The 24,504-nt window shown below is 45.7% G+C and overlaps 1 protein-coding gene across 1 annotated transcript in view; it reads right to left on the bottom strand.

The window, feature by feature from the left end:
* The window catches only part of LOC135533156 (neprilysin-like), a 40,170-nt gene extending 16,013 nt beyond the window's left edge, over nucleotides 1–24,157 (bottom strand). The window contains exons 1-5 of the mRNA XM_064960562.1: nucleotides 24,054–24,157; nucleotides 16,269–16,405; nucleotides 6,073–6,166; nucleotides 5,818–5,946; nucleotides 5,385–5,483 (exon numbers count right to left, since the gene is read on the bottom strand). Coding sequence (XP_064816634.1) covers nucleotides 5,385–5,483; nucleotides 5,818–5,946; nucleotides 6,073–6,166; nucleotides 16,269–16,405; nucleotides 24,054–24,104 — 510 coding nt within the window. The 5' untranslated portion in view covers nucleotides 24,105–24,157. The remainder of the gene's footprint in view (nucleotides 1–5,384; nucleotides 5,484–5,817; nucleotides 5,947–6,072; nucleotides 6,167–16,268; nucleotides 16,406–24,053) is intronic.
* Between the last annotated feature and the right edge of the window lie 347 nt (nucleotides 24,158–24,504).

Below are 24,504 nucleotides of genomic sequence, written 5' to 3'. Positions count from 1 at the left end.
AACAGAGAACATCCCTGGTCATCCCTACTGCCTCTGATCTGGAGGACTCACTAAACAGAGAACATCCGTACTGCCTCTGATCTGGAGGACTCACTAAACAGAGAACATCCCTGGTCATCCCTACTGCCTCTGATCTGGAGGACTCACTAAACAGAGAACATCCGTACTGCCTCTGATCTGGAGGACTCACTAAACAGAGAACATCCCTGGTCATCCCTACTGCCTCTGATCTGGAGGACTCACTAAACAGAGAACGTCTCTGGTCATCCCTACTGCCTCTGATCTGGAGGACTCACTAAACAGAGAACATCCCTGGTCTTCCCTACTGCCTCTGATCTGGAGGACTCACTAACCAGAGAACATCCCTACTGCCTCTGATCTGGAGGACTCACTAAACAGAGAACATCCCTACTGCCTCTGATCTGGAGGACTCACTAAACAGAGAACATCCCTGGTCATCCCTACAGCCTTTGATCTGGCGGAAACACAAATGTTTCATTTGTAAATTATAACTGTGTGTTGGAGTGTCCCTGGCTATCTGTCTAAGAAAATTGTTCGGTACAAGAAATTTGAAATGGTTTATACTTTTGATACTTAAGTATATTTAAAACCGTTTTTGTTTTTACTTTTACTCAAGTAGTATTTTACTGGGTGACTTTCACTTCTACTCAAGTATGACATTTGAGTACTTTTTCCACCACTGGGAATAACAAAACAGAATGTATGAATAGAGCTTGTGATTATAACACTTGACAGAGGTAAACAGAGACAGGTAAAATAGGGACAGGTAAAACAGAGACAGGTAAAACAGGGACAGGTAAAACAGAGACAGGTAAAACAGAGACAAGTAAAACAGAGACAGAGACAGGTAAAACAGAGACAGGTAAAACAGGGACGGGTAAAACAGAGACGGGTAAAACAGGGACGGGTCAAACAGAGACGGGTCAAACAGAGACGGGTCAAACAGAGACGGGTCAAACAGAGACGGGTAAAACAGAGACGGGTAAAACAGAGACGGGTCAAACAGAAACGGGTCAAACAGAAAAAGGTCAAACAGAGACAGGTAAAACAGAGACAGGTAAAACAGAGACAGGTAAAACAGGGACAGGTAAAACAGGGACAGGTAAAACAGGGACAGGTAAAACAGAGACAGGTAAAACAGGGATGGGTCAAACAGAGACGGGTAAAACAGAGACGGGTAAAACAGGGATGGGTCAAACAGAGACGGGTAAAACAGAGACAGGTAAAACAGAGACGGGTCAAACAGAGACGGGTCAAACAGAGACGGGTCAAACAGAGACGGGTCAAACAGAGACGGGTCAAACAGAGACGGGTCAAACAGAGACGGGTAAAACAGAGACGGGTAAAACAGAGACGGGTCAAACAGAAACGGGTCAAACAGAAAAAGGTCAAACAGAGACAGGTAAAACAGAGACAGGTAAAACAGAGACAGGTAAAACAGGGACAGGTAAAACAGGGACAGGTAAAACAGGGACAGGTAAAACAGAGACAGGTAAAACAGGGACAGGTAAAACAGGGACAGGTAAAACAGAGACAGGTAAAACAGAGACAGGTAAAACAGGGACAGGTAAAACAGAGACAGGTAAAACAGAGACAGGTAAAACAGAGACAGGTAAAACAGGGACAGGTAAAACAGAGACAGGTAAAACAGAGACAGGTAAAACAGGGACAGGTAAAACAGAGACAGAGACAGGTAAAACAGAGACAGGTAAAACAGAGACAGGTAAAACAGAGACAGGTAAAACAGAGACAGGTAAAACAGAGGCAGGTCAAACAAAGACAGGTCAAACAAAGACAGGTAAAACAGAGACAGGTAAAACAGAAACAGGTCAAACAGAGACAGGTCAAACAGAGACAGAGACAGGTAAAACAGAGACAGAGACAAGTAAAACAGAGACAGGTCAAACAGAGACAGGTAAAACAGAAACAGGTAAAACAGAGACAGGTAAAACAGAGGCAGGTAAAACAGAGGCAGGTAAAACAGAGACAGGTAAAACAGAGACAGGTCAAACAGAGGCAGGTCAAACAGAGACAGGTCAAACAGAAACAGGTCAAACAGAGACAGGTCAAACAGAGACAGGTCAAACAGAGACAGAGACAGGTAAAACAGAGACAGGTCAAACAGAGACAGGTAAAACAGAAACAGGTAAAACAGAAACAGGTAAAACAGAGACAGGTCAAACAGAGACAAGTAAAACAGAGACAGGTAAAACAGAGACAGAAACAGGTAAAACAGAGACAGAGACAGGTAAAACAGAGGCAGGTAAAACAGAGACAGGTAAAACAGAGACAGGTCAAACAGAGACAGAGACAGGTAAAACAGAGACAGAGACAGGTAAAACAGAGACAGGTCAAACAGAGACAGGTAAAACAGAAACAGGTAAAACAGAGACAGGTCAAACAGAAACAGGTAAAACAGAGACAAGTAAAACAGAGACAAGTAAAACAGAGACAGAGACAGGTAAAACAGAGACAGGTAAAAACAGGGTCAGGTAAAACAGAGACAGGTAAAACAGAGGCAGGTAAAACAGAGGCAGGTAAAACAGAGGCAGGTAAAACAGAGACAGAGACAGGTAAAACAGAGACAGGTAAAACAGAGACCGGTAAAACAGAGACAGGTAAAACAGAGACAGGTAAAACAGAGACAGAGACAGGTAAAACAGAGACAGAGACAGGTCAAACAGAGACAGGTAAAACAAAGGCAGGTAAAACAGAGGCAGGTCAAACAGAGGCAGGTAAAACAGAGGCAGGTAAAACAGAGACAGAGACAGGTAAAACAGAGACAGGTAAAACAGAGACCGGTAAAACAGAGACAGGTAAAACAGAGACAGGTAAAACAGAGACAGAGACAGGTAAAACAGAGACAGAGACAGGTCAAACAGAGACAGGTAAAACAAAGGCAGGTAAAACAGAGGCAGGTCAAACAGAGGCAGGTAAAACAGAGACAGGTAAAACAGAGAAAGGTAAAACAGAGGCAGGTCAAACAAAGACAGTTAAAACAGAGACAGGTCAAACAGAAACAGGTCAAACAGAGACAGGTCAAACAGAGACAGAGACAGGTAAAACAGAGACAGGTCAAACAGAGACAGGTAAAACAGAAACAGGTAAAACAGAGACAGGTCAAACAGAGACAGGTCAAACAGAAACAGGTAAAACAGAGACAAGTAAAACAGAGACAGGTAAAACAGAGACAGAGACAGGTAAAACAGAGACAGAGACAGGTAAAACAGAGGCAGGTAAAACAGAGACAGGTAAAACAGAGACAGGTAAAACAGAAACAGGTCAAACAGAAACAGGTCAAACAGAGACAGAGACAGGTAAAACAGAGACAGGTAAAACAGAGACAGGTAAAACAGAGACAGGTAAAACAGAGACAGAGACAGGTCAAACAGAGACAGGTAAAACAAAGGCAGGTAAAACAGAGGCAGGTAAAACAGAGGCAGGTAAAACAGAGACAGGTAAAACAGAAACAGGTCAAACAGAGACAGGTCAAACAGAGACAGGTCAAACAGAGACAGAGACAGGTGAAACAGAGACAGGTCAAACAGAAACAGGTCAAACAGAGACAGGTCAAACAGAGACAGAGACAGGTGAAACAGAGACAGAGACAGGTAAAACAGAGACAGGTCAAACAGAGACAGGTCAAACAGAGACAGAGACAGGTAAAACAGAGACAGAGACAGGTAAAACAGAGACAGGTCAAACAGAGACAGGTAAAACAGAAACAGGTAAAACAGAGACAGGTCAAACAGAAACAGGTAAAACAGAGACAAGTAAAACAGAGACAGGTAAAACAGAGACAGAGACAGGTAAAACAGAGGCAGGTAAAACAGAGACAGGTAAAACAGAGACAGGTAAAACAGAGACAGGTCAAACAGAGACAGGTCAAACAGAGACAGAGACAGGTAAAACAGAGACAGAGACAGGTAAAACAGAGACAGGTCAAACAGAGACAGGTAAAACAGAAACAGGTAAAACAGAGACAGGTCAAACAGAAACAGGTAAAACAGAGACAAGTAAAACAGAGACAAGTAAAACAGAGACAGAGACAGGTAAAACAGAGACAGGTAAAAACAGGGTCAGGTAAAACAGAGACAGGTAAAATAGAGACAGGTAAAACAGAGACAGAGACAGGTAAAACAGAGACAGGTAAAACAGAGACAGGTAAAACAGAGACAGGTAAAACAGAGACAGAGACAGGTAAAACAGAGACAGAGACAGGTCAAACAGAGACAGGTAAACAAAGGCAGGTAAAACAGAGGCAGGTCAAACAGAGGCAGGTAAAACAGAGACAGGTCAAACAGAGACAGGTCAAACAGAGACAGGTAAAACAGAGACAAGTAAAACAGAGACAAGTAAAACAGAGACAGAGACAGGTAAAACAGAGACAGGTAAAACAGAGACAGGTAAAACAGAGACAGGTAAAACAGAGACAGGTAAAACAGAGACAGAGACAGGTAAAACATAGACAAGTAAATCAGAGACAGAGACAGGTAAAACAGAGACAGGTAAAACAGAGACAGGTAAAACAGAGGCAGGTAAAACAGAGGCAGGTAAAACAGAGACAGGTAAAACATGGACAGGTAAAACAGAGGCAGGTAAAACAGAGACAGGTAAAACAGGGACAGGTAAAACAGAGACAGGTAAAACAGAGACAGGTAAAACAGAGACAGGTAAAACAGAGACAGGTAAAACAGGGACAGGTAAAACAGAGACAGAGACAGGTAAAACAGAGACAGGTAAAACAGAGGCAGGTAAAACAGAGGCAGGTAAAACAGAGACAGGTAAAACAGAGACAGGTAAAACAGAGACAGGTAAAACAGGGTCAGGTCAAACAGAGACAGGTAAAACAGAGACAGGTCAAACAGAGACAGGTCAAACAGAGACAGAGACAGGTCAAACAGAGACAGTTAAAACAGGGACAGGTAAAACAGGGACAGGTAAAACAGGGACAGGTCAAACAGAGACAGGTCAAACAGAGACAGGTCAAACAGAGACAGGTCAAACAGAGACAGGTCAAACAAAGACAGGTCAAACAGAGAGAGAGACAGGTAAAACAGAGACAGGTAAAACAGAGACAGGTAAAACAGAGACAGGTAAAACAGGGACAGGTAAAACAGAGACAGGTAAAACAGAGACAGGTAAAACAGAGACAGGTAAAACAGAGACAGGTAAAACAGAGACAGGTAAAACAGAGACAGGTAAAACAGGGACAGGTAAAACAGGGACAGGTAAAACAGAGACAGGTAAAACAGAGACAGGTAAAACAGGGACAGGTAAAACAGGGACAGGTAAAACAGGGACAGGTAAAACAGGTCAGCCTGAGGTCAACAGGTAGGTATCAAATGGCAGGTGAGTCTCACCTTCTCCTCAGCAGCCTTCTTGGTCTCTACATCCATCCATCTTAGGTGGTCTAAGTTACTGATGAATACCTCCCGTATCACAGAGATCATCTCTTCCATCTAACACACACACACACACTTTAAACAGATCAGTATGTACTGATAATGTCTCTATTGTGGATCTCAGCCCAGGTTCCTCTGGAACAGAATGTGATAGGCAGTGTTAAGGAAAACAATGCTTTAGAGTGAACTTAAAATGAGCTTAAAATAGCTGTGTATGTGTCAGGGGCCTGACAAAACGTTTCATAGAAAGTATGTGTTTGGATCACAATCTGTGTGAGCATAAACTCAATGGTATGAGACCCTATTGTGTCAGCCAATGGGTGATCTGAACAGGCTTACGGACACACACACACACACACACACACTCCCCCCACCCCATCGTGAACCTCACCAGTTCTTTGCTCTCCCCAGAGAAGGACTCCTCTACGTACAGTCTTCCGACAGCGTTGTCCATATTGTTGTTGACGTAGATGACACACTGCCGCCACACCGCCGCCTCCGACGTGGCACCGTACAGCGCCTGCAGGGGGGCAGCAGGGCATGGCTCACACTGATGACATCACACACACCAGAGAAATAGTGAGATGTAGGAAGAGAAGTCGGACGAGAGAGAGAGAGAAAGGACGAGGAGAAAGCGTGTCTGTACCTTGCGGAAGGCTTTCCTGGTGTCCCTGTACTGCCTGCTCAAACCCACCACCATGTTCATGACGAAACGCCACACCATGTAGTTCTGCAGGACTCTGGAAACAACAACACGGAAACACTACACCAGCAACTACAGTTGATCGACAATGTACTAAAAATGAGAATGTTTGAAAAACTGACGCTTCTCATCATATTATAATGATGTGCTTTTGTCAATGTTCACAGTGTGCTTGGCAAAGATAGGGTTGAGTCAATGTTCTCAGTGTACTTGGCTAGGATAGGGTTGAGTCAATGTTCTCACCACTTAGTGTACTTGGCTAGGATAGGGTTGAGTCAATGTTCTCAGTGTACTTGGCTAGGATAGGGTTGAGTCAATGTTCTGTGTACTTGGCTAGGATAGGGTTAAGTCAATGTTCTCACCTCTTAGTGTACTTGGCTAGGATAGGGTTAAGTCAATGTTCTCACCTCTTAGTGTACTTGGCTAGGATAGGGTTGAGTCAATGTTCTCACCTCTTAGTGTACTTGGCTAGGATAGGGTTGAGTCAATGTTCTCACCTCTTAGTGTACTTGGCTAGGATAGGGTTGAGTCAATGTTCTGTGTACCTGGCTAGGATAGGGTTGAATCAATGTTCTCAATGTGCGTGGCTAGGATAGGGTTGAGTCAATGTTCTCACCTCTTAGTGTACTTGGCTAGGATAGGGTTGAGTCAATGTTCTCACCTCTTAGTGTACTTGGCTAGGATAGGGTTGAGTCAATGTTCTCAGTGTACGTGGCTAGGATAGGGTTGAGTCAATGTTCTCACCTCTTAGTGTACTTGGCTAGGATAGAGTTGAGTCAATGTTCTCAGTGTACTTGGCTAGGATAGGGTTGAGTCAATGTTCTCAATGTACTTGGCTAGGATAGGGTTGAGTCAATGTTATCAGTGTACTTGGCAAAGATAGGGTTGAGTCAATGTTCTCACCTCTTAGTGTACTTGGCTAGGATAGGGTTGAGTCAATGTTCTCACCTGTTAGTGTACTTGGCTAGGAAAGGATTGAGTCAATGTTCTCACCTCTTAGTGTACCTGGCTAGGATAGGGTTGAATCAATGTTCTCAGTGTGCGTGGCTAGGATAGGGTTGAGTCAATGTTCTCACCTCTTAGTGTACTTGGCTAGGATAGGGTTGAGTCAATGTTCTCACCTCTTAGTGTACTTGGCAAGGATAGGGTTGAGTCAATGTTCTCACCTCTTAGTGTACTTGGCTAGGATAGGGTTGAGTCAATGTTCTCAGTGTACGTGGCTAGGATAGGGTTGAGTCAATGTTCTCACCTCTTAGTGTACGTGGCTAGGATAGGGTTGAGTCAATGTTCTCACCTCTTAGTGTACTTGGCTAGGATAGGGTTGAGTCAATGTTTTCAGTGTACTTGGCTAGGATAGGGTTGAGTCAATGTTCTGTGTACCTGGCTAGGATAGGGTTGAATCAATGTTCTCAATGTGCGTGGCTAGGATAGGGTTGAGTCAATGTTCTCACCTCTTAGTGTACTTGGCTAGGATAGGGTTGAGTCAATGTTCTCACCTCTTAGTGTACTTGGCTAGGATAGGGTTGAGTCAATGTTCTCAGTGTACGTGGCTAGGATAGGGTTGAGTCAATGTTCTCACCTCTTAGTGTACTTGGCTAGGATAGAGTTGAGTCAATGTTCTCAGTGTACTTGGCTAGGATAGGGTTGAGTCAATGTTCTCAGTGTACTTGGCTAGGATAGGGTTGAGTCAATGTTATCAGTGTACTTGGCAAAGATAGGGTTGAGTCAATGTTCTCAGTGTACTTGGCTAGGATAGGGTTAAGTCAATGTTCTCACCTCTTAGTGTACTTGGCTAGGATAGGGTTGAGTCAATGTTCTCACCTGTTAGTGTACTTGGCTAGGATAGGATTGAGTCAATGTTCTCACCTCTTAGTGTACCTGGCTAGGATAGGGTTGAATCAATGTTCTCAGTGTGCGTGGCTAGGATAGGGTTGAGTCAATGTTCTCACCTCTTAGTGTACTTGGCTAGGATAGGGTTGAGTCAATGTTCTCACCTGTTAGTGTACTTGGCTAGGAAAGGATTGAGTCAATGTTCTCACCTCTTAGTGTACCTGGCTAGGATAGGGTTGAATCAATGTTCTCAGTGTACGTGGCTAGGATAGGGTTGAGTCAATGTTCTCACCTCTTAGTGTACTTGGCTAGGATAGGGTTGAGTCAATGTTCTCACCTCTTAGTGTACTTGGCAAGGATAGGGTTGAGTCAATGTTCTCACCTCTTAGTGTACTTGGCTAGGATAGGGTTGAGTCAATGTTCTCAGTGTACGTGGCTAGGATAGGGTTGAGTCAATGTTCTCACCTCTTAGTGTACGTGGCTAGGATAGGGTTGAGTCAATGTTCTCACCTCTTAGTGTACTTGGCTAGGATAGGGTTGAGTCAATGTTCTCAGTGTACTTGGCTAGGATAGGGTTGAGTCAATGTTCTGTGAACCTGGCTAGGATAGGGTTGAATCAATGTTCTCAATGTGCGTGGCTAGGATAGGGTTGAGTCAATGTTCTCACCTCTTAGTGTACTTGGCTAGGATAGGGTTGAGTCAATGTTCTCACCTCTTAGTGTACTTGGCTAGGATAGGGTTGAGTCAATGTTCTCAGTGTACGTGGCTAGGATAGGGTTGAGTCAATGTTCTCACCTCTTAGTGTACTTGGCTAGGATAGAGTTGAGTCAATGTTCTCAGTGTACTTGGCTAGGATAGGGTTGAGTCAATGTTCTCAGTGTACTTGGCTAGGATAGGGTTGAGTCAATGTTATCAGTGTACTTGGCAAAGATAGGGTTGAGTCAATGTTCTCAGTGTACTTGGCTAGGATAGGGTTAAGACAATGTTCTCACCTCTTAGTGTACTTGGCTAGGATAGGGTTGAGTCAATGTTCTCACCTGTTAGTGTACTTGGCTAGGATAGGATTGAGTCAATGTTCTCACCTCTTAGTGTACCTGGCTAGGATAGGGTTGAATCAATGTTCTCAGTGTGCGTGGCTAGGATAGGGTTGAGTCAATGTTCTCACCTCTTAGTGTACTTGGCTAGGATAGGGTTGAGTCAATGTTCTCAGTGTACGTGGCTAGGATAGGGTTGAGTCAATGTTCTCACCTCTTAGTGTACTTGGCTAGGATAGGGTTGAGTCAATGTTCTCAGTGTATGTGGCTGGGATAGGGTTGAGTCAATGTTCTCACCTCTTAGTGTTCTTGGCTAGGATAGAGTTGAGTCAATGTTCTCAGTGTACTTGGCTAGGATAGGGTTGAGTCAATGTTCGCACCTCTTAGTGTACTTGGCTAGGATAGGGTTGAGTCAATATTCTCACCTCTTAGTGTACTTGGCTAGGATAGGGTTGAGTCAATGTGCTCACCTCTTAGTGTACTTGGCTAGGATAGGGTTGAGTCAATGTTCTCAGTGTACTTGGCTAGGATAGGGTTGAGTCAATGTTCTGTGTACTTGGCTAGGATAGGGTTGAGTCAATGCTCTCACCACTTAGTGTACTTGGCTAGGATAGGGTTGAGTCAATGTTCTCAGTGTACTTGGCTAGGATAGGGTTGAGTCGATGTTCTGTGTACTTGGCTAGGATAGGGTTAAGTCAATGTTCTCACCTCTTAGTGTACTTGGCTAGGATAGGGTTAAGTCAATGTTCTCACCTCTTAGTGTACTTGGCTAGGATAGGGTTGAGTCAATGTTCTCACCTCTTAGTGTACTTGGCTAGGATAGGGTTGAGTCAATGTTCTCACCTCTTAGTGTACTTGGCTAGGATAGGGTTGAGTCAATGTTCTCACCTCTTAGTGTACTTGGCTAGGAAAGGGTTGAGTCAATGTTCTCACCTCTTAGTGTACGTGGCTAGGATAGGGTTGAGTCAATGTTCTCAGTGTACTTGGCTAGGATAGGGTTGAGTCAATGTTCTGTGTACTTGGCTAGGATAGGGTTAAGTCAATGTTCTCACCTCTTAGTGTACTTGGCTAGGATAGGGTTAAGTCAATGTTCTCACCTCTTAGTGTACTTGGCTAGGATAGGGTTGAGTCAATGTTCTCACCTCTTAGTGTACTTGGCTAGGATAGGGTTGAGTCAATGTTCTCACCTCTTAGTGTACTTGGCTAGGAAAGGGTTGAGTCAATGTTCTCACCTCTTAGTGTACCTGGCTAGGATAGGGTTGAGTCAATGTTCTCACCTCTTAGTGTACGTGGCTAGGATATGGTTGAGTCAATGTTCTCAACTCTTAGTGTACTTGGCTAGGATAGGGTTGAGTCAATGTTCTCAGTGTACTTGGCTAGGATAGGGTTGAGTCAATGTTCTGTGTACCTGGCTAGGATAGGGTTGAATCAATGTTCTCAATGTGCGTGGCTAGGATAGGGTTGAGTCAATGTTCTCACCTCTTAGTGTACTTGGCTAGGATAGGGTTGAGTCAATGTTCTCACCTCTTAGTGTACTTGGCTAGGATAGGGTTGAGTCAATGTTCTCAGTGTGCGTGGCTAGGATAGGGTTGAGTCAATGTTCTCACCTCTTAGTGTACTTGGCTAGGATAGAGTTGAGTCAATGTTCTCAGTGTACTTGGCTAGGATAGGGTTGAGTCAATGTTCTCAGTGTACTTGGCTAGGATAGGGTTGAGTCAATGTTATCAGTGTACTTGGCAAAGATAGGGTTGAGTCAATGTTCTCAGTGTACTTGGCTAGGATAGGGTTGAGTCAATGTTCTCAGTGTACTTGGCTAGGATAGGGTTAAGTCAATGTTCTCACCTCTTAGTGTACTTGGCTAGGATAGGGTTGAGTCAATGTTCTCACCTCTTAGTGTACTTGGCTAGCATAGGATTGAGTCAATGTTCTCACCTCTTAGTGTACCTGGCTAGGATAGGGTTGAATCAATGTTCTCAGTGTGCGTGGCTAGGATAGGGTTGAGTCAATGTTCTCACCTCTTAGTGTACTTGGCTAGGATAGGGTTGAGTCAATGTTCTCACCTCTTAGTGTACTTGGCAAGGATAGGGTTGAGTCAATGTTCTCACCTCTTAGTGTACTTGGCTAGGATAGGGTTGAGTCAATGTTCTCAGTGTACGTGGCTAAGATAGGGTTGAGTCAATGTTCTCAGTGTATGTGGCTAGGATAGGGTTGAGTCAATGTTCTCACCTCTTAGTGTTCTTGGCTAGGATAGAGTTGAGTCAATGTTCTCAGTGTACTTGGCTAGGATAGGGTTGAGTCAATGTTCTCACCTCTTAGTGTTATTGGCTAGGATAGGGTTGAGTCAATGTTCTCACCTCTTAGTTTACCTGGCTAGGATAGGGTTGAGTCAATGTTCTTACCTGTTAGTGTACATGGCTAGGATAGGGTTGAGTCAATGTTCTTACCTGTTAGTGTACATGGCTAGGATAGGGTTGAGTCAATGTTCGCACCTCTTAGTGTACTTGGCTAGGATAGGGTTGAGTCAATGTTCTCACCTCTTAGTGTACTTGGCTAGGATAGGGTTGAGTCAATGTTCTCACCTCTTAGTGTACTTGGCTAGGATAGGGTTGAGTCAATGTTCTCAGTGTACTTGGCTAGGATAGGGTTGAGTCAATGTTCTGTGTACTTGGCGAGGATAGGGTTGAGTCAAGGTTCTCACCTCTTAGTGTACTTGGCTAGGATAGGGTTGAGTCAATGTTCTCACCTCTTAGTGTACTTGGCTAGGATAGGGTTGAGACAATGTTCTCACCTCTTAGTGTACTTGGCTAGGATAGGGTTGAGTCAATGTTCTCAGTGTACTTGGCTAGGATAGGGTTGAGTCAATGTTCTGTGTACTTGGCTAGGATAGGGTTGAGTCAATGTTCTCACCTCTTAGTGTACTTGGCTAGGATAGGGTTGAGTCAATGTTCTCACCTCTTAGTGTACTTGGCTAGGATAGGATTGAGTCAATGTTCTCAGTGTACTTGGCTAGGATAGGGTTGAGTCAATGTTCTGTGTACTTGGCTAGGATAGGGTTGAGTCAATGTTCTCACCTCTTAGTGTACTTGGCTAGGATAGGGTTGAGTCAATGTTCTCAGTGTACTTGGCTAGGATAGGGTTGAGTCAATGTTCTGTGTACTTGGCTAGGATAGGGTTGAGTCAATGTTCTCACCTCTTAGTGTACTTGGCTAGGATAGGGTTGAGTCAATGTTCTCACCTCTTAGTGTACTTGGCTAGGATAGGATTGAGTCAATGTTCTCAGTGTACTTGGCTAGGATAGGGTTGAGTCAATGTTCTGTGTACTTGGCTAGGATAGGGTTGAGTCAATGTTCTCACCTCTGAGTGTACTTGGCTAGGATAGGGTTGAGTCAATGTTCTCACCTCTTAGTGTAATTGGCTAGGATAGGGTTGAGTCAATGTTCTCAGTGTACTTGGCTAGGATAGGGTTGAGTCAATGTTCTGTGTACTTGGCTAGGATAGGGTTGAGTCAATGTTCTCACCTCTTAGTGTACTTGGCAAGGATAGGGTTGAGTCAATGTTCTCAGTGTACTTGGCTAGGATAGGGTTGAGTCAATGTTCTGTGTACTTGGCTAGGATAGGATTAAGTCAATGTTCTCACCTCTTAGTGTACTTGGCTAGGATAGGGTTAAGTCAATGTTCTCACCTCTTAGTGTACTTGGCTAGGATAGGGTTGAGTCAATGTTCTCACATCTTAGTGTACTTGGCTAGGATAGGGTTGAGTCAATGTTCTCACCTCTTAGTGTACTTGGCTAGGAAAGGGTTGAGTCAATGTTCTCACCTCTTAGTGTACCTGGCTAGGATAGGGTTGAGTCAATGTTCTCACCTCTTAGTGTACGTGGCTAGGATAGGGTTGAGTCAATGTTCTCACCTCTTAGTGTACTTGGCTAGGATAGGGTTGAGTCAATGTTCTCAGTGTACTTGGCTAGGATAGGGTTGAGTCAATGTTCTGTGTACTTGGCTAGGATAGGGTTGAGTCAATGCTCTCACCACTTAGTGTACTTGGCTAGGATAGGGTTGAGTCAATGTTCTCAGTGTACTTGGCTAGGATAGGGTTGAGTCAATGTTCTGTGTACTTGGCTAGGATAGGGTTAAGTCAATGTTCTCACCTCTTAGTGTACTTGGCTAGGATAGGGTTAAGTCAATGTTCTCACCTCTTAGTGTACTTGGCTAGGATAGGGTTGAGTCAATGTTCTCACCTCTTAGTGTACTTGGCTAGGATAGGGTTGAGTCAATGTTCTCACCTCTTAGTGTACTTGGCTAGGAAAGGGTTGAGTGAATGTTCTCACCTCTTAGTGTACCTGGCTAGGATAGGGTTGAGTCAATGTTCTCACCTCTTAGTGTACGTGGCTAGGATAGGGTTGAGTCAATGTTCTCACCTCTTAGTGTACTTGGCTAGGATAGGGTTGAGTCAATGTTCTCAGTGTACTTGGCTAGGATAGGGTTGAGTCAATGTTCTGTGTACCTGGCTAGGATAGGGTTGAATCAATGTTCTCAATGTGCGTGGCTAGGATAGGGTTGAGCCAATGTTCTCACCTCTTAGTGTACTTGGCTAGGATAGGGTTGAGTCAATGTTCTCACCTCTTAGTGTACTTGGCTAGGATAGGGTTGAGTCAATGTTCTCAGTGTACGTGGCTAGGATAGGGTTGAGTCAATGTTCTCACCTCTTAGTGTACTTGGCTAGGATAGAGTTGAGTCAATGTTCTCAGTGTACTTGGCTAGGATAGGGTTGAGTCAATGTTCTCAGTGTACTTGGCTAGGATAGGGTTGAGTCAATGTTATCAGTGTACTTGGCAAAGATAGGGTTGAGTCAATGTTCTCAGTGTACTTGGCTAGGATAGGGTTAAGTCAATGTTCTCACCTCTTAGTGTACTTGGCTAGGATAGGGTTGAGTCAATGTTCTCACCTCTTAGTGTACTTGGCTAGGATAGGATTGAGTCAATGTTCTCACCTCTTAGTGTACCTGGCTAGGATAGGGTTGAATCAATGTTCTCAGTGTGCGTGGCTAGGATAGGGTTGAGTCAATGTTCTCACCTCTTAGTGTACTTGGCTAGGATAGGGTTGAGTCAATGTTCTCACCTCTTAGTGTACTTGGCAAGGATAGGGTTGAGTCAATGTTCTCACCTCTTAGTGTACTTGGCTAGGATAGGGGTGAGTCAATGTTCTCAGTGTACGTGGCTAGGATAGGGTTGAGTCAATGTTCTCACCTCTTAGTGTACTTGGCTAGGATAGGGTTGAGTCAATGTTCTCAGTGTATGTGGCTAGGATAGGGTTGAGTCAATGTTCTCACCTCTTAGTGTTCTTGGCTAGGATAGAGTTGAGTCAATGTTCTCAGTGTACTTGGCTAGGATAGGGTTGAGTCAATGCTCTCACCTCTTAGTGTTATTGGCTAGGATAGGGTTGAGTCAATGTTCTCACCTCTTAGTTTACCTGGCTAGGATAGGGTTGAGTCAATGTTCTTACCTGTTAGTGTACATGGCTAGGATAGGGTTGAGTCAATGTTCGCACCTCTTAGTGTACTTGGCTAGGATAGGGTTGAGTCAATGTTCTCACCTCTTAGTGTACTTGGCTAGGATAGGGTTGAGTCAATGTTCTCACCTCTTAGTGTACTTGACTAGGATAGGGTTGAGTCAATGTTCTCAGTGTACTTGGCTAGGATAGGGTTGAGTCAATGTTCTGTGTACTTGGCAAGGATAGGGTTGAGTCAAGGTTCTCACCTCTTAGTGTACTTGGCTAGGATAGGGTTGAGTCAATGTTCTCACCTCTTAGTGTACTTGGCTAGGATAGGGTTGAGACAATGTTCTCACCTCTTAGTGTACTTGGCTAGGATAGGGTTGAGTCAATGTTCTCAGTGTACTTGGCTAGGATAGGGTTGAGTCAATGTTCTGTGTACTTGGCTAGGATAGGGTTGAGTCAATTTTCTCACCTCTTAGTGTACTTGGCTAGGATAGGGTTGAGTCAATGTTCTCACCTCTTAGTGTACTTGGCTAGGATAGGATTGAGTCAATGTTCTCAGTGTACTTGGCTAGGATAGGGTTGAGTCAATGTTCTGTGTACTTGGCTAGGATAGGGTTGAGTCAATGTTCTCACCTCTTAGTGTACTTGGCTAGGATAGGGTTGAGTCAATGTTCTCAGTGTACTTGGCTAGGATAGGGTTGAGTCAATGTTCTGTGTACTTTGCTAGGATAGGGTTGAGTCAATGTTCTCACCTCTTAGTGTACTTGGCTAGGATAGGGTTGAGTCAATGTTCTCACCTCTTAGTGTACTTGGCTAGGATAGGATTGAGTCAATGTTCTCAGTGTACTTGGCTAGGATAGGGTTGAGTCAATGTTCTGTGTACTTGGCTAGGATAGGGTTGAGTCAATGTTCTCACCTCTTAGTGTACTTGGCTAGGATAGGGTTGAGTCAATGTTCTCACCTCTTAGTGTAATTGGCTAGGATAGGGTTGAGTCAATGTTCTCAGTGTACTTGGCTAGGATAGGGTTGAGTCAATGTTCTGTGTACTTGGCTAGGATAGGGTTGAGTCAATGTTCTGTGTACTTGGCTAGGATAGGGTTGAGTCAATGTTCTCACCTCTTAGTGTACTTGGCTAGGATAGGGTTGAGTCAATGTTCTCACCTCTTAGTGTACTTGGCTAGGATAGGGTTGAGTCAATGTTCTCACCTCTTAGTGTACTTGGCTAGGATAGGGTTGAGTCAATGTTCTCACCTCTTAGTGTACTGGGCTAGGATAGGGTTGAGTCAATGTTCTCACCTCTTAGTGTACTTGGCTAGGATAGGGTTGAGTCAATGTTCTCACCTCTTAGTGTACTTGGCAAGGATAGGGTTGAGTCAATGTTCTCACCTCTTAGTGTACTTGGCTAGGATAGGGTTGAGTCAATGTTCTGTGTACTTGGCTAGGATAGGGTTGAGTCAATGTTCTCACCTCTTAGTGTACTGGGCTAGGATAGGGTTGAGTCAATGTTCTCACCTCTTAGTGTACTTGGCTAGGATAGGGTTGAGTCAATGTTCTCACCTCTTAGTGTACTTGGCTAGGATAGGGTTGAGTCAATGTTCTCACCTCTTAGTGTACTTGGCTAGGATAGGGTTGAGTCAATGTTCTCACCTCTTAGTGTACTTGGCTAGGATAGGGTTGAGTCAATGTTCTCACCTCTTAGTGTACTTGGCTAGGATAGGGTTGAGTCAATGTTCTCACCTCTTAGTGTACTTGGCTAGGATCGGGTTGAGTCAATGTTCTCACCTCTTAGTGTACTTGGCTAGGATAGGGTTGAGCCGTCTGAAGTAGTTAGGTGCGTAGTTGATAACATTCTCTGTGTCAGGCACAGTGATGCCGACCGTCCCCATGATCTTCCTGGTGAAGTAACTCCAGTCAAACACCTGAGAGGAGGGGTTCATCATCACCTGAGAGGAGGGGTTTATCATCACCTGAGAGGAGGGGTTTATCATCACCTGAGAGGAGGGGTTTATCATCACCTGAGAGGAGGGGTTTATCATCACCTGAGAGGAGGGGTTTATCATCACCTGAGAGGAGGGGTTCATCATCACCTGAGAGGAGGGGTTTATCATCAAAACCTGAGAGGAGGGGTTCATCATCACCTGAGAGGAGGGGTTCATCATCACCTGAGAGGAGGGGTTTATCATCACCTGAGAGGAGGGGTTTATCATCACCTGAGAGGAGGGGTTTATCATCACCACCTGAGAGGAGGGGTTTGTCATCACCTGACAGGAGGGGTTTATGATCAACACCTGAGAGGAGGGGTTTATCATCACCACCTGAGAGGAGGGGTTTATCATCACCACCTGAGAGGAGGGGTTTATCATCACCTGACAGGAGGGGTTTATCATCACCATCTTAGAGGAGGGGTTTATCATCAACACCTGAGAGGAGGGGTTTGTCATCACCTGACAGGAGGGGTTTATCATCACCATCTTAGAGGAGGGGTTTATCATCAACACCTGAGAGGAGGGGTTTATCATCACCTGAGAGGAGGGGTTTATCATCATCACCATCTGAGAGGAGGGATTTATCATCACCATCTGAGAGGAGGGGTTTATCATCACCATCTGAGAGGAGGGGTTTATCATCACCATCTGAGAGGAGGGGTTTATCATCACCATCTGAGAGGAGGGGTTTGTCATCACCACCTGAGAGGAGGGGTTTGTCATCACCATCTGAGAGGAGGGGTTTATCATCAACACCTGAGAGGAGGGGTTTGTCATAACCTGAGAGGAGGGGTTTATCATCACCTGACAGGAGGGGTTTGTCATCAACACCATCTGAGAGGAGGGGTTTATCATCATCACCATCTGAGAGGAGGGGTTTATCATCATCACCATCTGAGAGGAGTGGTTTATCATCACCACCATCTGAGAGGAGGGGTTTATCATCACCATCTGAGAGGAGGGGTTTATCATCACCACCATCTGAGAGGAGGGGTTTATCATCATCACCATCTGAGGGGAGGGGTTTATCATCACCATCTGAGAGGAGGGGTTTATCATCAACACCTGAGAGGAGGGTTTATCATCAACACCTGAGAGGAGGGGTTTGTCATCAACACCTGAGAAGAGGGGTTTATCATCACCTGAGATGAGGGGTTTATCATCACCTGATAGGAGGGGTTTATCAGTATCTGAGAGGAGGGGTTTGTCATCACCATCTGAGAGGAGGGGTTTGTCATCACCATCTGAGAGGAGGGGTTTGTCATCACCATCTGAGAGGAGGGGTTTATCATCACCACCTGAGAGGAGGGGTTTATCATCACCACCTGAGAGGAGGGGTTTATCATCATCACCATCTGAGAGCAGGGGTTCATCATCATCACCATCTGAGAGGAGGGGTTTATCATCACCATCTGAGAGGAGGGGTTTATCATCATCACCATCTGAGAGGAGGGGTTTATCATCATCACCACCTGAGAGGAGGGGTTTATCATCACCATCTGAGAGGAGGGGTTTATCATCACCATCTGAGAGGAGGGGTTTATCATCACCATCTGAGAGGAGGGGTTTATCATCATCACCATCTGAGAGGAGGGGTTTATCATCACCACCTGAGAGGAGGGGTTTATCATCATCACCATCTGAGAGGAGGGGTTTATCATCACCATCTGAGAGGAGGGGTTTATCATCACCACCTGAGAGGAGGGGTTTATCATCATCACCATCTGAGGGGAAGGGTTTATCATCACCATCTGAGAGGAGGGGTTTATCATCAACACCTGAGAGGAGGGGTTTATCATCACCATCTTAGAGGAGGGGTTTATCATCACCTGATAGGAGGGCTTTATCATCAACACCTGAGAGGAGGGTTTATCATCAACACCTGAGAGGAGGGGTTTGTCATCACCATCTGAGAGGAGGGGTTTGTCATCACCATCTGAGAGGAGGGGTTTATCATCACCATCTGAGAGGAGGGGTTTGTCATCACCATCTGAGAGGAGGGTTTGTCATCACCATCTGAGAGGAGGGGTTTGTCATCACCATCTGAGAGGAGGGGTTTATCATCACCATCTGAGAGGAGGGGTTTGTCATCACCATCTGAGAGGAGGGGTTTGTCATCACCATCTGAGAGGAGGGGTTTATCATCATCACCATCTGAGAGGAGGGTTCATCATCATCACCATCTGAGAGGAGGGGTTTATCATCACCACCTGAGAGGAGGTGTTTATCATCATCACCATCTGAGAGGAGGGTTTATCATCATCACCATCTGAGAGGAGGGGTTTATCATCATCACCACCTGAGAGGAGGGGTTTATCATCATCACCATCTGAGAGGAGGGGTTTATCATCACCACCTGAGAGGAGGGTTTATCATCATCACCATCTGAGGGGAGGGGTTTATCATCACCATCTGAGAGGAGGGGTTTATCATCAACACCTGAGAGGAGGGTTTATCATCACCATCTTAGAGGAGGGGTTTGTCATCACCACCTGAGAGGAGGGGTTTATCATCACCATCTGAGAGGAGGGGTTTATCATCAACACCTGAGGGGAGGGGTTTATCATCACCATCTGAGAGGAGGGGTTTATCATCACCTGATAGGAGGGGTTTATCATCAACACCTGAGAGGAGGGTTTATCATCAACACCTGAGAGGAGGGGTTTGTCATCACCATCTGAGAGGAGGGGTTTGTCATCACCATCTGAGAGGAGGGGTTTATCATCACCATCTGAGAGGAGGGGTTTGTCATCACCATCTGAGAGGAGGGGTTTGTCATCACCATCTGAGAGGAGGGGTTTGTCATCACCATCTGAGAGGAGGGGTTTATCATCACCACCTGAGAGGAGGGGTTTATCATCACCACCTGAGAGGAGGGGTTTATCATCATCACCATCTGAGAGGAGGGGTTCATCATCATCACCATCTGAGAGGAGGGTTTATCATCATCACCATCTGAGAGGAGGGGTTCATCATCATCACCATCTGAGAGGAGGGGTTTATCATCATCACCATCTGAGAGGAGGGGTTTGTCATCACCATCTGAGAGGAGGGGTTTATCATCACCATCTGAGAGGAGGGGTTTGTCATCATCACCATCTGAGAGGAGGGGTTCATCATCATCACCATCTGAGAGGAGGGGTTTATCATCACCACCTGAGAGGAGGTGTTTATCATCATCACCATCTGAGAGGAGGGGTTTATCATCATCACCATCTGAGAGGAGGGGTTTATCATCATCACCACCTGAGAGGAGGGGTTTATCATCATCACCATCTGAGAGGAGGGGTTTATCATCACCACCTGAGAGGAGGGGTTTATCATCATCACCATCTGAGAGGAGGGGTTTATCATCACCATCTGAGAGGAGGGGTTTATCATCACCACCTGAGAGGAGGGGTTTATCATCATCACCATCTGAGGGGAGGGGTTTATCATCACCATCTGAGAGGAGGGGTTTATCATCAACACCTGAGAGGAGGGGTTTATCATCACCATCTTAGAGGAGGGGTTTGTCATCACCACCTGAGAGGAGGGGTTTATCATCACCATCTGAGAGGAGGGGTTTATCATCAACACCTGAGGGGAGGGGTTTATCATCACCATCTGAGAGGAGGGGTTTATCATCACCTGATAGGAGGGGTTTATCATCAACACCTGAGAGGAGGGTTTATCATCAACACCTGAGAGGAGGGGTTTGTCATCACCATCTGAGAGGAGGGTTTGTCATCACCATCTGAGAGGAGGGGTTTATCATCACCATCTGAGAGGAGGGGTTTGTCATCACCATCTGAGAGGAGGGGTTTGTCATCACCATCTGAGAGGAGGGGTTTGTCATCACCATCTGAGAGGAGGGGTTTATCATCACCACCTGAGAGGAGGGGTTTATCATCACCACCTGAGAGGAGGGGTTTATCATCATCACCATCTGAGAGGAGGGGTTCATCATCATCACCATCTGAGAGGAGGGGTTTATCATCATCACCATCTGAGAGGAGGGGTTCATCATCATCACCATCTGAGAGGAGGGGTTTATCATCATCACCATCTGAGAGGAGGGGTTTATCATCACCATCTGAGAGGAGGGGTTTATCATCATCACCATCTGAGAGGAGGGGTTTATCATCACCACCTGAGAGGAGGGGTTTATCATCATCACCATCTGAGAGGAGGGGTTTATCATCACCATCTGAGAGGAGGGGTTTATCATCACCACCTGAGAGGAGGGGTTTATCATCATCACCATCTGAGGGGAGGGGTTTATCATCACCATCTGAGAGGAGGGGTTTATCATCAACACCTGAGAGGAGGGTTTATCATCAACACCTGAGAGGAGGGGTTTGTCATCACCATCTGAGAGGAGGGGTTTGTCATCACCATCTGAGAGGAGGGGTTTATCATCACCATCTGAGAGGAGGGGTTTGTCATCATCACCTGATAGGAGGGGTTTATCATCACCTGAGAGGAGGGGTTTATCATCACCATCTTAGAGGAGGGGTTTATCATCACCTGATAGGAGGGGTTTATCATCACCTGAGAGGAGGGGTTTATCATCACCTGAGAGGAGGGGTTTATCATCACCATCTGAGAGGAGGGGTTTGTCATCACCATTTGAGAGGAGGGGTTTATCATCACCTGATAGGAGGGGTTTATCATCACCTGATAGGAGGGGTTTATCAGTATCTGAGAGGAGGGGTTTGTCATCACCATCTGAGAGGAGGGGTTTGTCATCAACACCTGAGAGGAGGGGTTTGTCATCACCATCTGAGAGGAGGGGTTTATCAGCACCACCTGAGAGGAGAGGTTTATCATCACCACCTGAGAGGAGGGGTTTATCATCATCACCTGAGAGGAGGGGTTTGTCATCACCACCTGAGAGGAGGGGTTTATCATCACCATCTGAGAGGAGGGGTTTATCATCAACACCTGAGAGGAGGGGTTTATCATCAACATCTGAGAGGAGGGGTTTATCATCACCATCTGAGAGGAGGGGTTTATCATCACCATCTGAGAGGAGGGGTTTATCATCAACACCTGAGAGGAGGGGTTTATCATCACCATCTGAGAGGAGGGGTTTATCATCAACATCTGAGAGGAGGGGTTTATCATCAGCATCTGAGAGGAGGGGTTTGTCATCACCACCTGAGAGGAGGGGTTTGTCATCATCACCTGAGAGGAGGGGTTTGTCATCACCATCTGAGAGGACGGGTTTATCATCATCACCTGAGAGGAGGGGTTTATCATCACCATCTGAGAGGAGGGGTTTATCATCACCATCTGAGAGGAGGGGTTTATCATCAACACCTGAGAGGAGGGGTTTATCATCAACACCTGAGAGGAGGGGTTTATCATCAACATCCTGAGAGGAGGGGTTTATCATCAACACCTGAGAGGAGGGGTTTATCATCACCATCTGAGAGGAGGGGTTTATCATCAACACCTGAGAGGAGGGGTTTATCATCAACACCTGAGAGGAGGGGTTTATCGTCAACACCTGAGAGGAGGGGTTTATCATCAACACCTGAGAGGAGGGGTTTATCATCAACACCTGAGAGGACGGGTTTATCATCATCACCATCTGAGAGGAGGGGTTTATCATCATCACCATCTGAGAGGAGGGGTTTACCATCATCACCATCTGAGAGGAGGGGTTTACCATCATCACCATCTGAGAGGAGGGGTTTACCATCATCACCATCTGAGAGGAGGGGTTTATCATCATCACCATCTGAGAGGAGGGGTTTATCATCACCACCTGAGAGGAGGGGTTTATCATCATCACCATCTGAGAGGAGGGGTTTATCATCATCACCATCTGAGAGGAGGGGTTTATCATCATCACCACCAGAGAGGAGGGGTTTATCATCATCACCATCTGAGAGGAGGGGTTTACCATCATCACCATCTGAGAGGAGGGGTTTATCATCACCATCTGAGAGGATGGGTTTATCATCATCACCATCTGAGAGGAGGGGTTTATCATCACCATCTGAGAGGAGGGGTTTATCATCATCACCATCTGAGAGGAGGGGTTTGTCATCACCATCTGAGAGGAGGGGTTTATCATCACCATCTGAGAGGAGGGGTTTATCATCACCATCTGAGAGGATGGGTTTATCATCATCACCATCTGAGAGGAGGGGTTTATCATCATCACCTGAGAGGAGGGGTTTATCATCACCATCTGAGAGGATGGGTTTATCATCATCACCATCTGAGAGGAGGGGTTTATCATCATCACCTGAGAGGAGGGGTTTATCATCACCATCTGAGAGGAGGGGTTTATCATCACCATCTGAGAGGATGGGTTTATCATCATCACCATCTGAGAGGAGGGGTTTATCATCATCACCTGAGAGGAGGGGTTTATCATCACCATCTGAGAGGATGGGTTTATCATCATCACCTGAGAGGAGGGGTTTATCATCGTCACCTGAGAGGAGGGGTTTGTCATCACCACCTGAGAGGAGGGGTTTATCATCACCATCTGAGAGGAGGGGTTTATCATCAACACCTGAGAGGGCGGGTTTATCATCATCACCTGAGAGGAGGGGTTTATCATCAACACCTGAGAGGAGGGGTTTATCATCAACACCTGAGAGGAGGGGTTTATCATCAACACCTGAGAGGAGGGGTTTATCATCAACACCTGAGAGGAGGGGTTTATCATCAACACCTGAGAGGAGGGGTTTATCATCAACACCTGAGAGGAGGGGTTTATCATCATCATCACCTGAGAGGAGGGGTTTATCATCATCACCTGAGAGGAGGGGTTTGTCATCACCACCTGAGAGGAGGGGTTTATCATCACCATCTGAGAGGAGGGGTTTATCATCAACACCTGAGAGGACGGGTTTATCATCATCACCTGAGAGGAGGGGTTTATCATCACCACCTGAGAGGAGGGGTTTATCATCACCACCTGAGAGGAGGGGTTTATCATCACCATCTGAGAGGAGGGGTTTATCATCAACACCTGAGAGGAGGGGTTTATCATCAACACCTGAGAGGAGGGGTTTATCATCAACACCTGAGAGGAGGGGTTTATCATCAACACCTGAGAGGAGGGGTTTATCATCAACACCTGAGAGGAGGGGTTTATCATCAACACCTGAGAGGAGGGGTTTATCATCAACACCTGAGAGGAGGGGTTTATCATCAACACCTGAGAGGAGGGGTTTATCATCATCATCACCTGAGAGGAGGGGTTTATCATCATCATCACCTGAGAGGAGGGGTTTATCATCAACACCTGAGAGGAGGGGTTTATCATCACCTGAGAGGAGGGGTTTATCATCACCTGAGAGGAGGGGTTTATCATCACCTGAGAGGAGGGGTTTATCATCACCTGAGAGGAGGGTTTATCATCACCTGAGAGGAGGGTTTATCATCACCTGAGAGGAGGGGTTTATCATCACCTGAGAGGAGGGGTTTATCATCACCTGAGAGGAGGGGTTTATCATCACCTGAGAGGAGGGGTTTATCATCATCATCACCTGAGAGGAGGGGTTTATCATCACCTGATAGGAGGGGTTTATCAGACATACTGAACAGAGCAGACAACACACATTGAGTCTCTTACTTGTGTGTCGACCTCCAGGCTGAAGTTAGCATTGAGAACACCCAGCTCCATTTTGTTGTAGAGGAGAACTGGGTTGTTACGGTCCTCTGGAGTATCAGTTGCCTGGGGGAGAGACAGCGAAAGAGGGTGAGAGAAAGGAGAGAGAGAGCACAATTTAAAAATTCAGCTCAAACACCATTAACTCAATATCAAATAAAGCATTAATTAAATAGATTTGCCTCGACGATCCCTCCTCTGGCTGTCACAGAGTCCAACTGTCCTCTGGCTGTCACAGAGTCCAACTGTCCTCTGGCTGTCACAGAGTCCAACTGTCCTCTGGCTGTCACAGAGTCCAACTGTCCTCTGGCTGTCACAGACTCCAACTGTCCTCTGGCTGTCACAGAGTCCAACTGTCCTCTGGCTGTCACAGAGTCCAACTGTCCTCTGGCTGTCACAGAGTCCAACTGTCCTC

The sequence above is a fragment of the Oncorhynchus masou genome, unplaced genomic scaffold (genome assembly GCF_036934945.1).
Source record: "Oncorhynchus masou masou isolate Uvic2021 unplaced genomic scaffold, UVic_Omas_1.1 unplaced_scaffold_2252, whole genome shotgun sequence".
In the NCBI taxonomy this organism is placed as follows: Eukaryota; Metazoa; Chordata; class Actinopteri; order Salmoniformes; family Salmonidae; genus Oncorhynchus; species Oncorhynchus masou.
The sequence above is the reverse complement of the archived record's forward strand: the minus strand, read 5'-3'. Positions and strand labels throughout refer to the sequence as shown.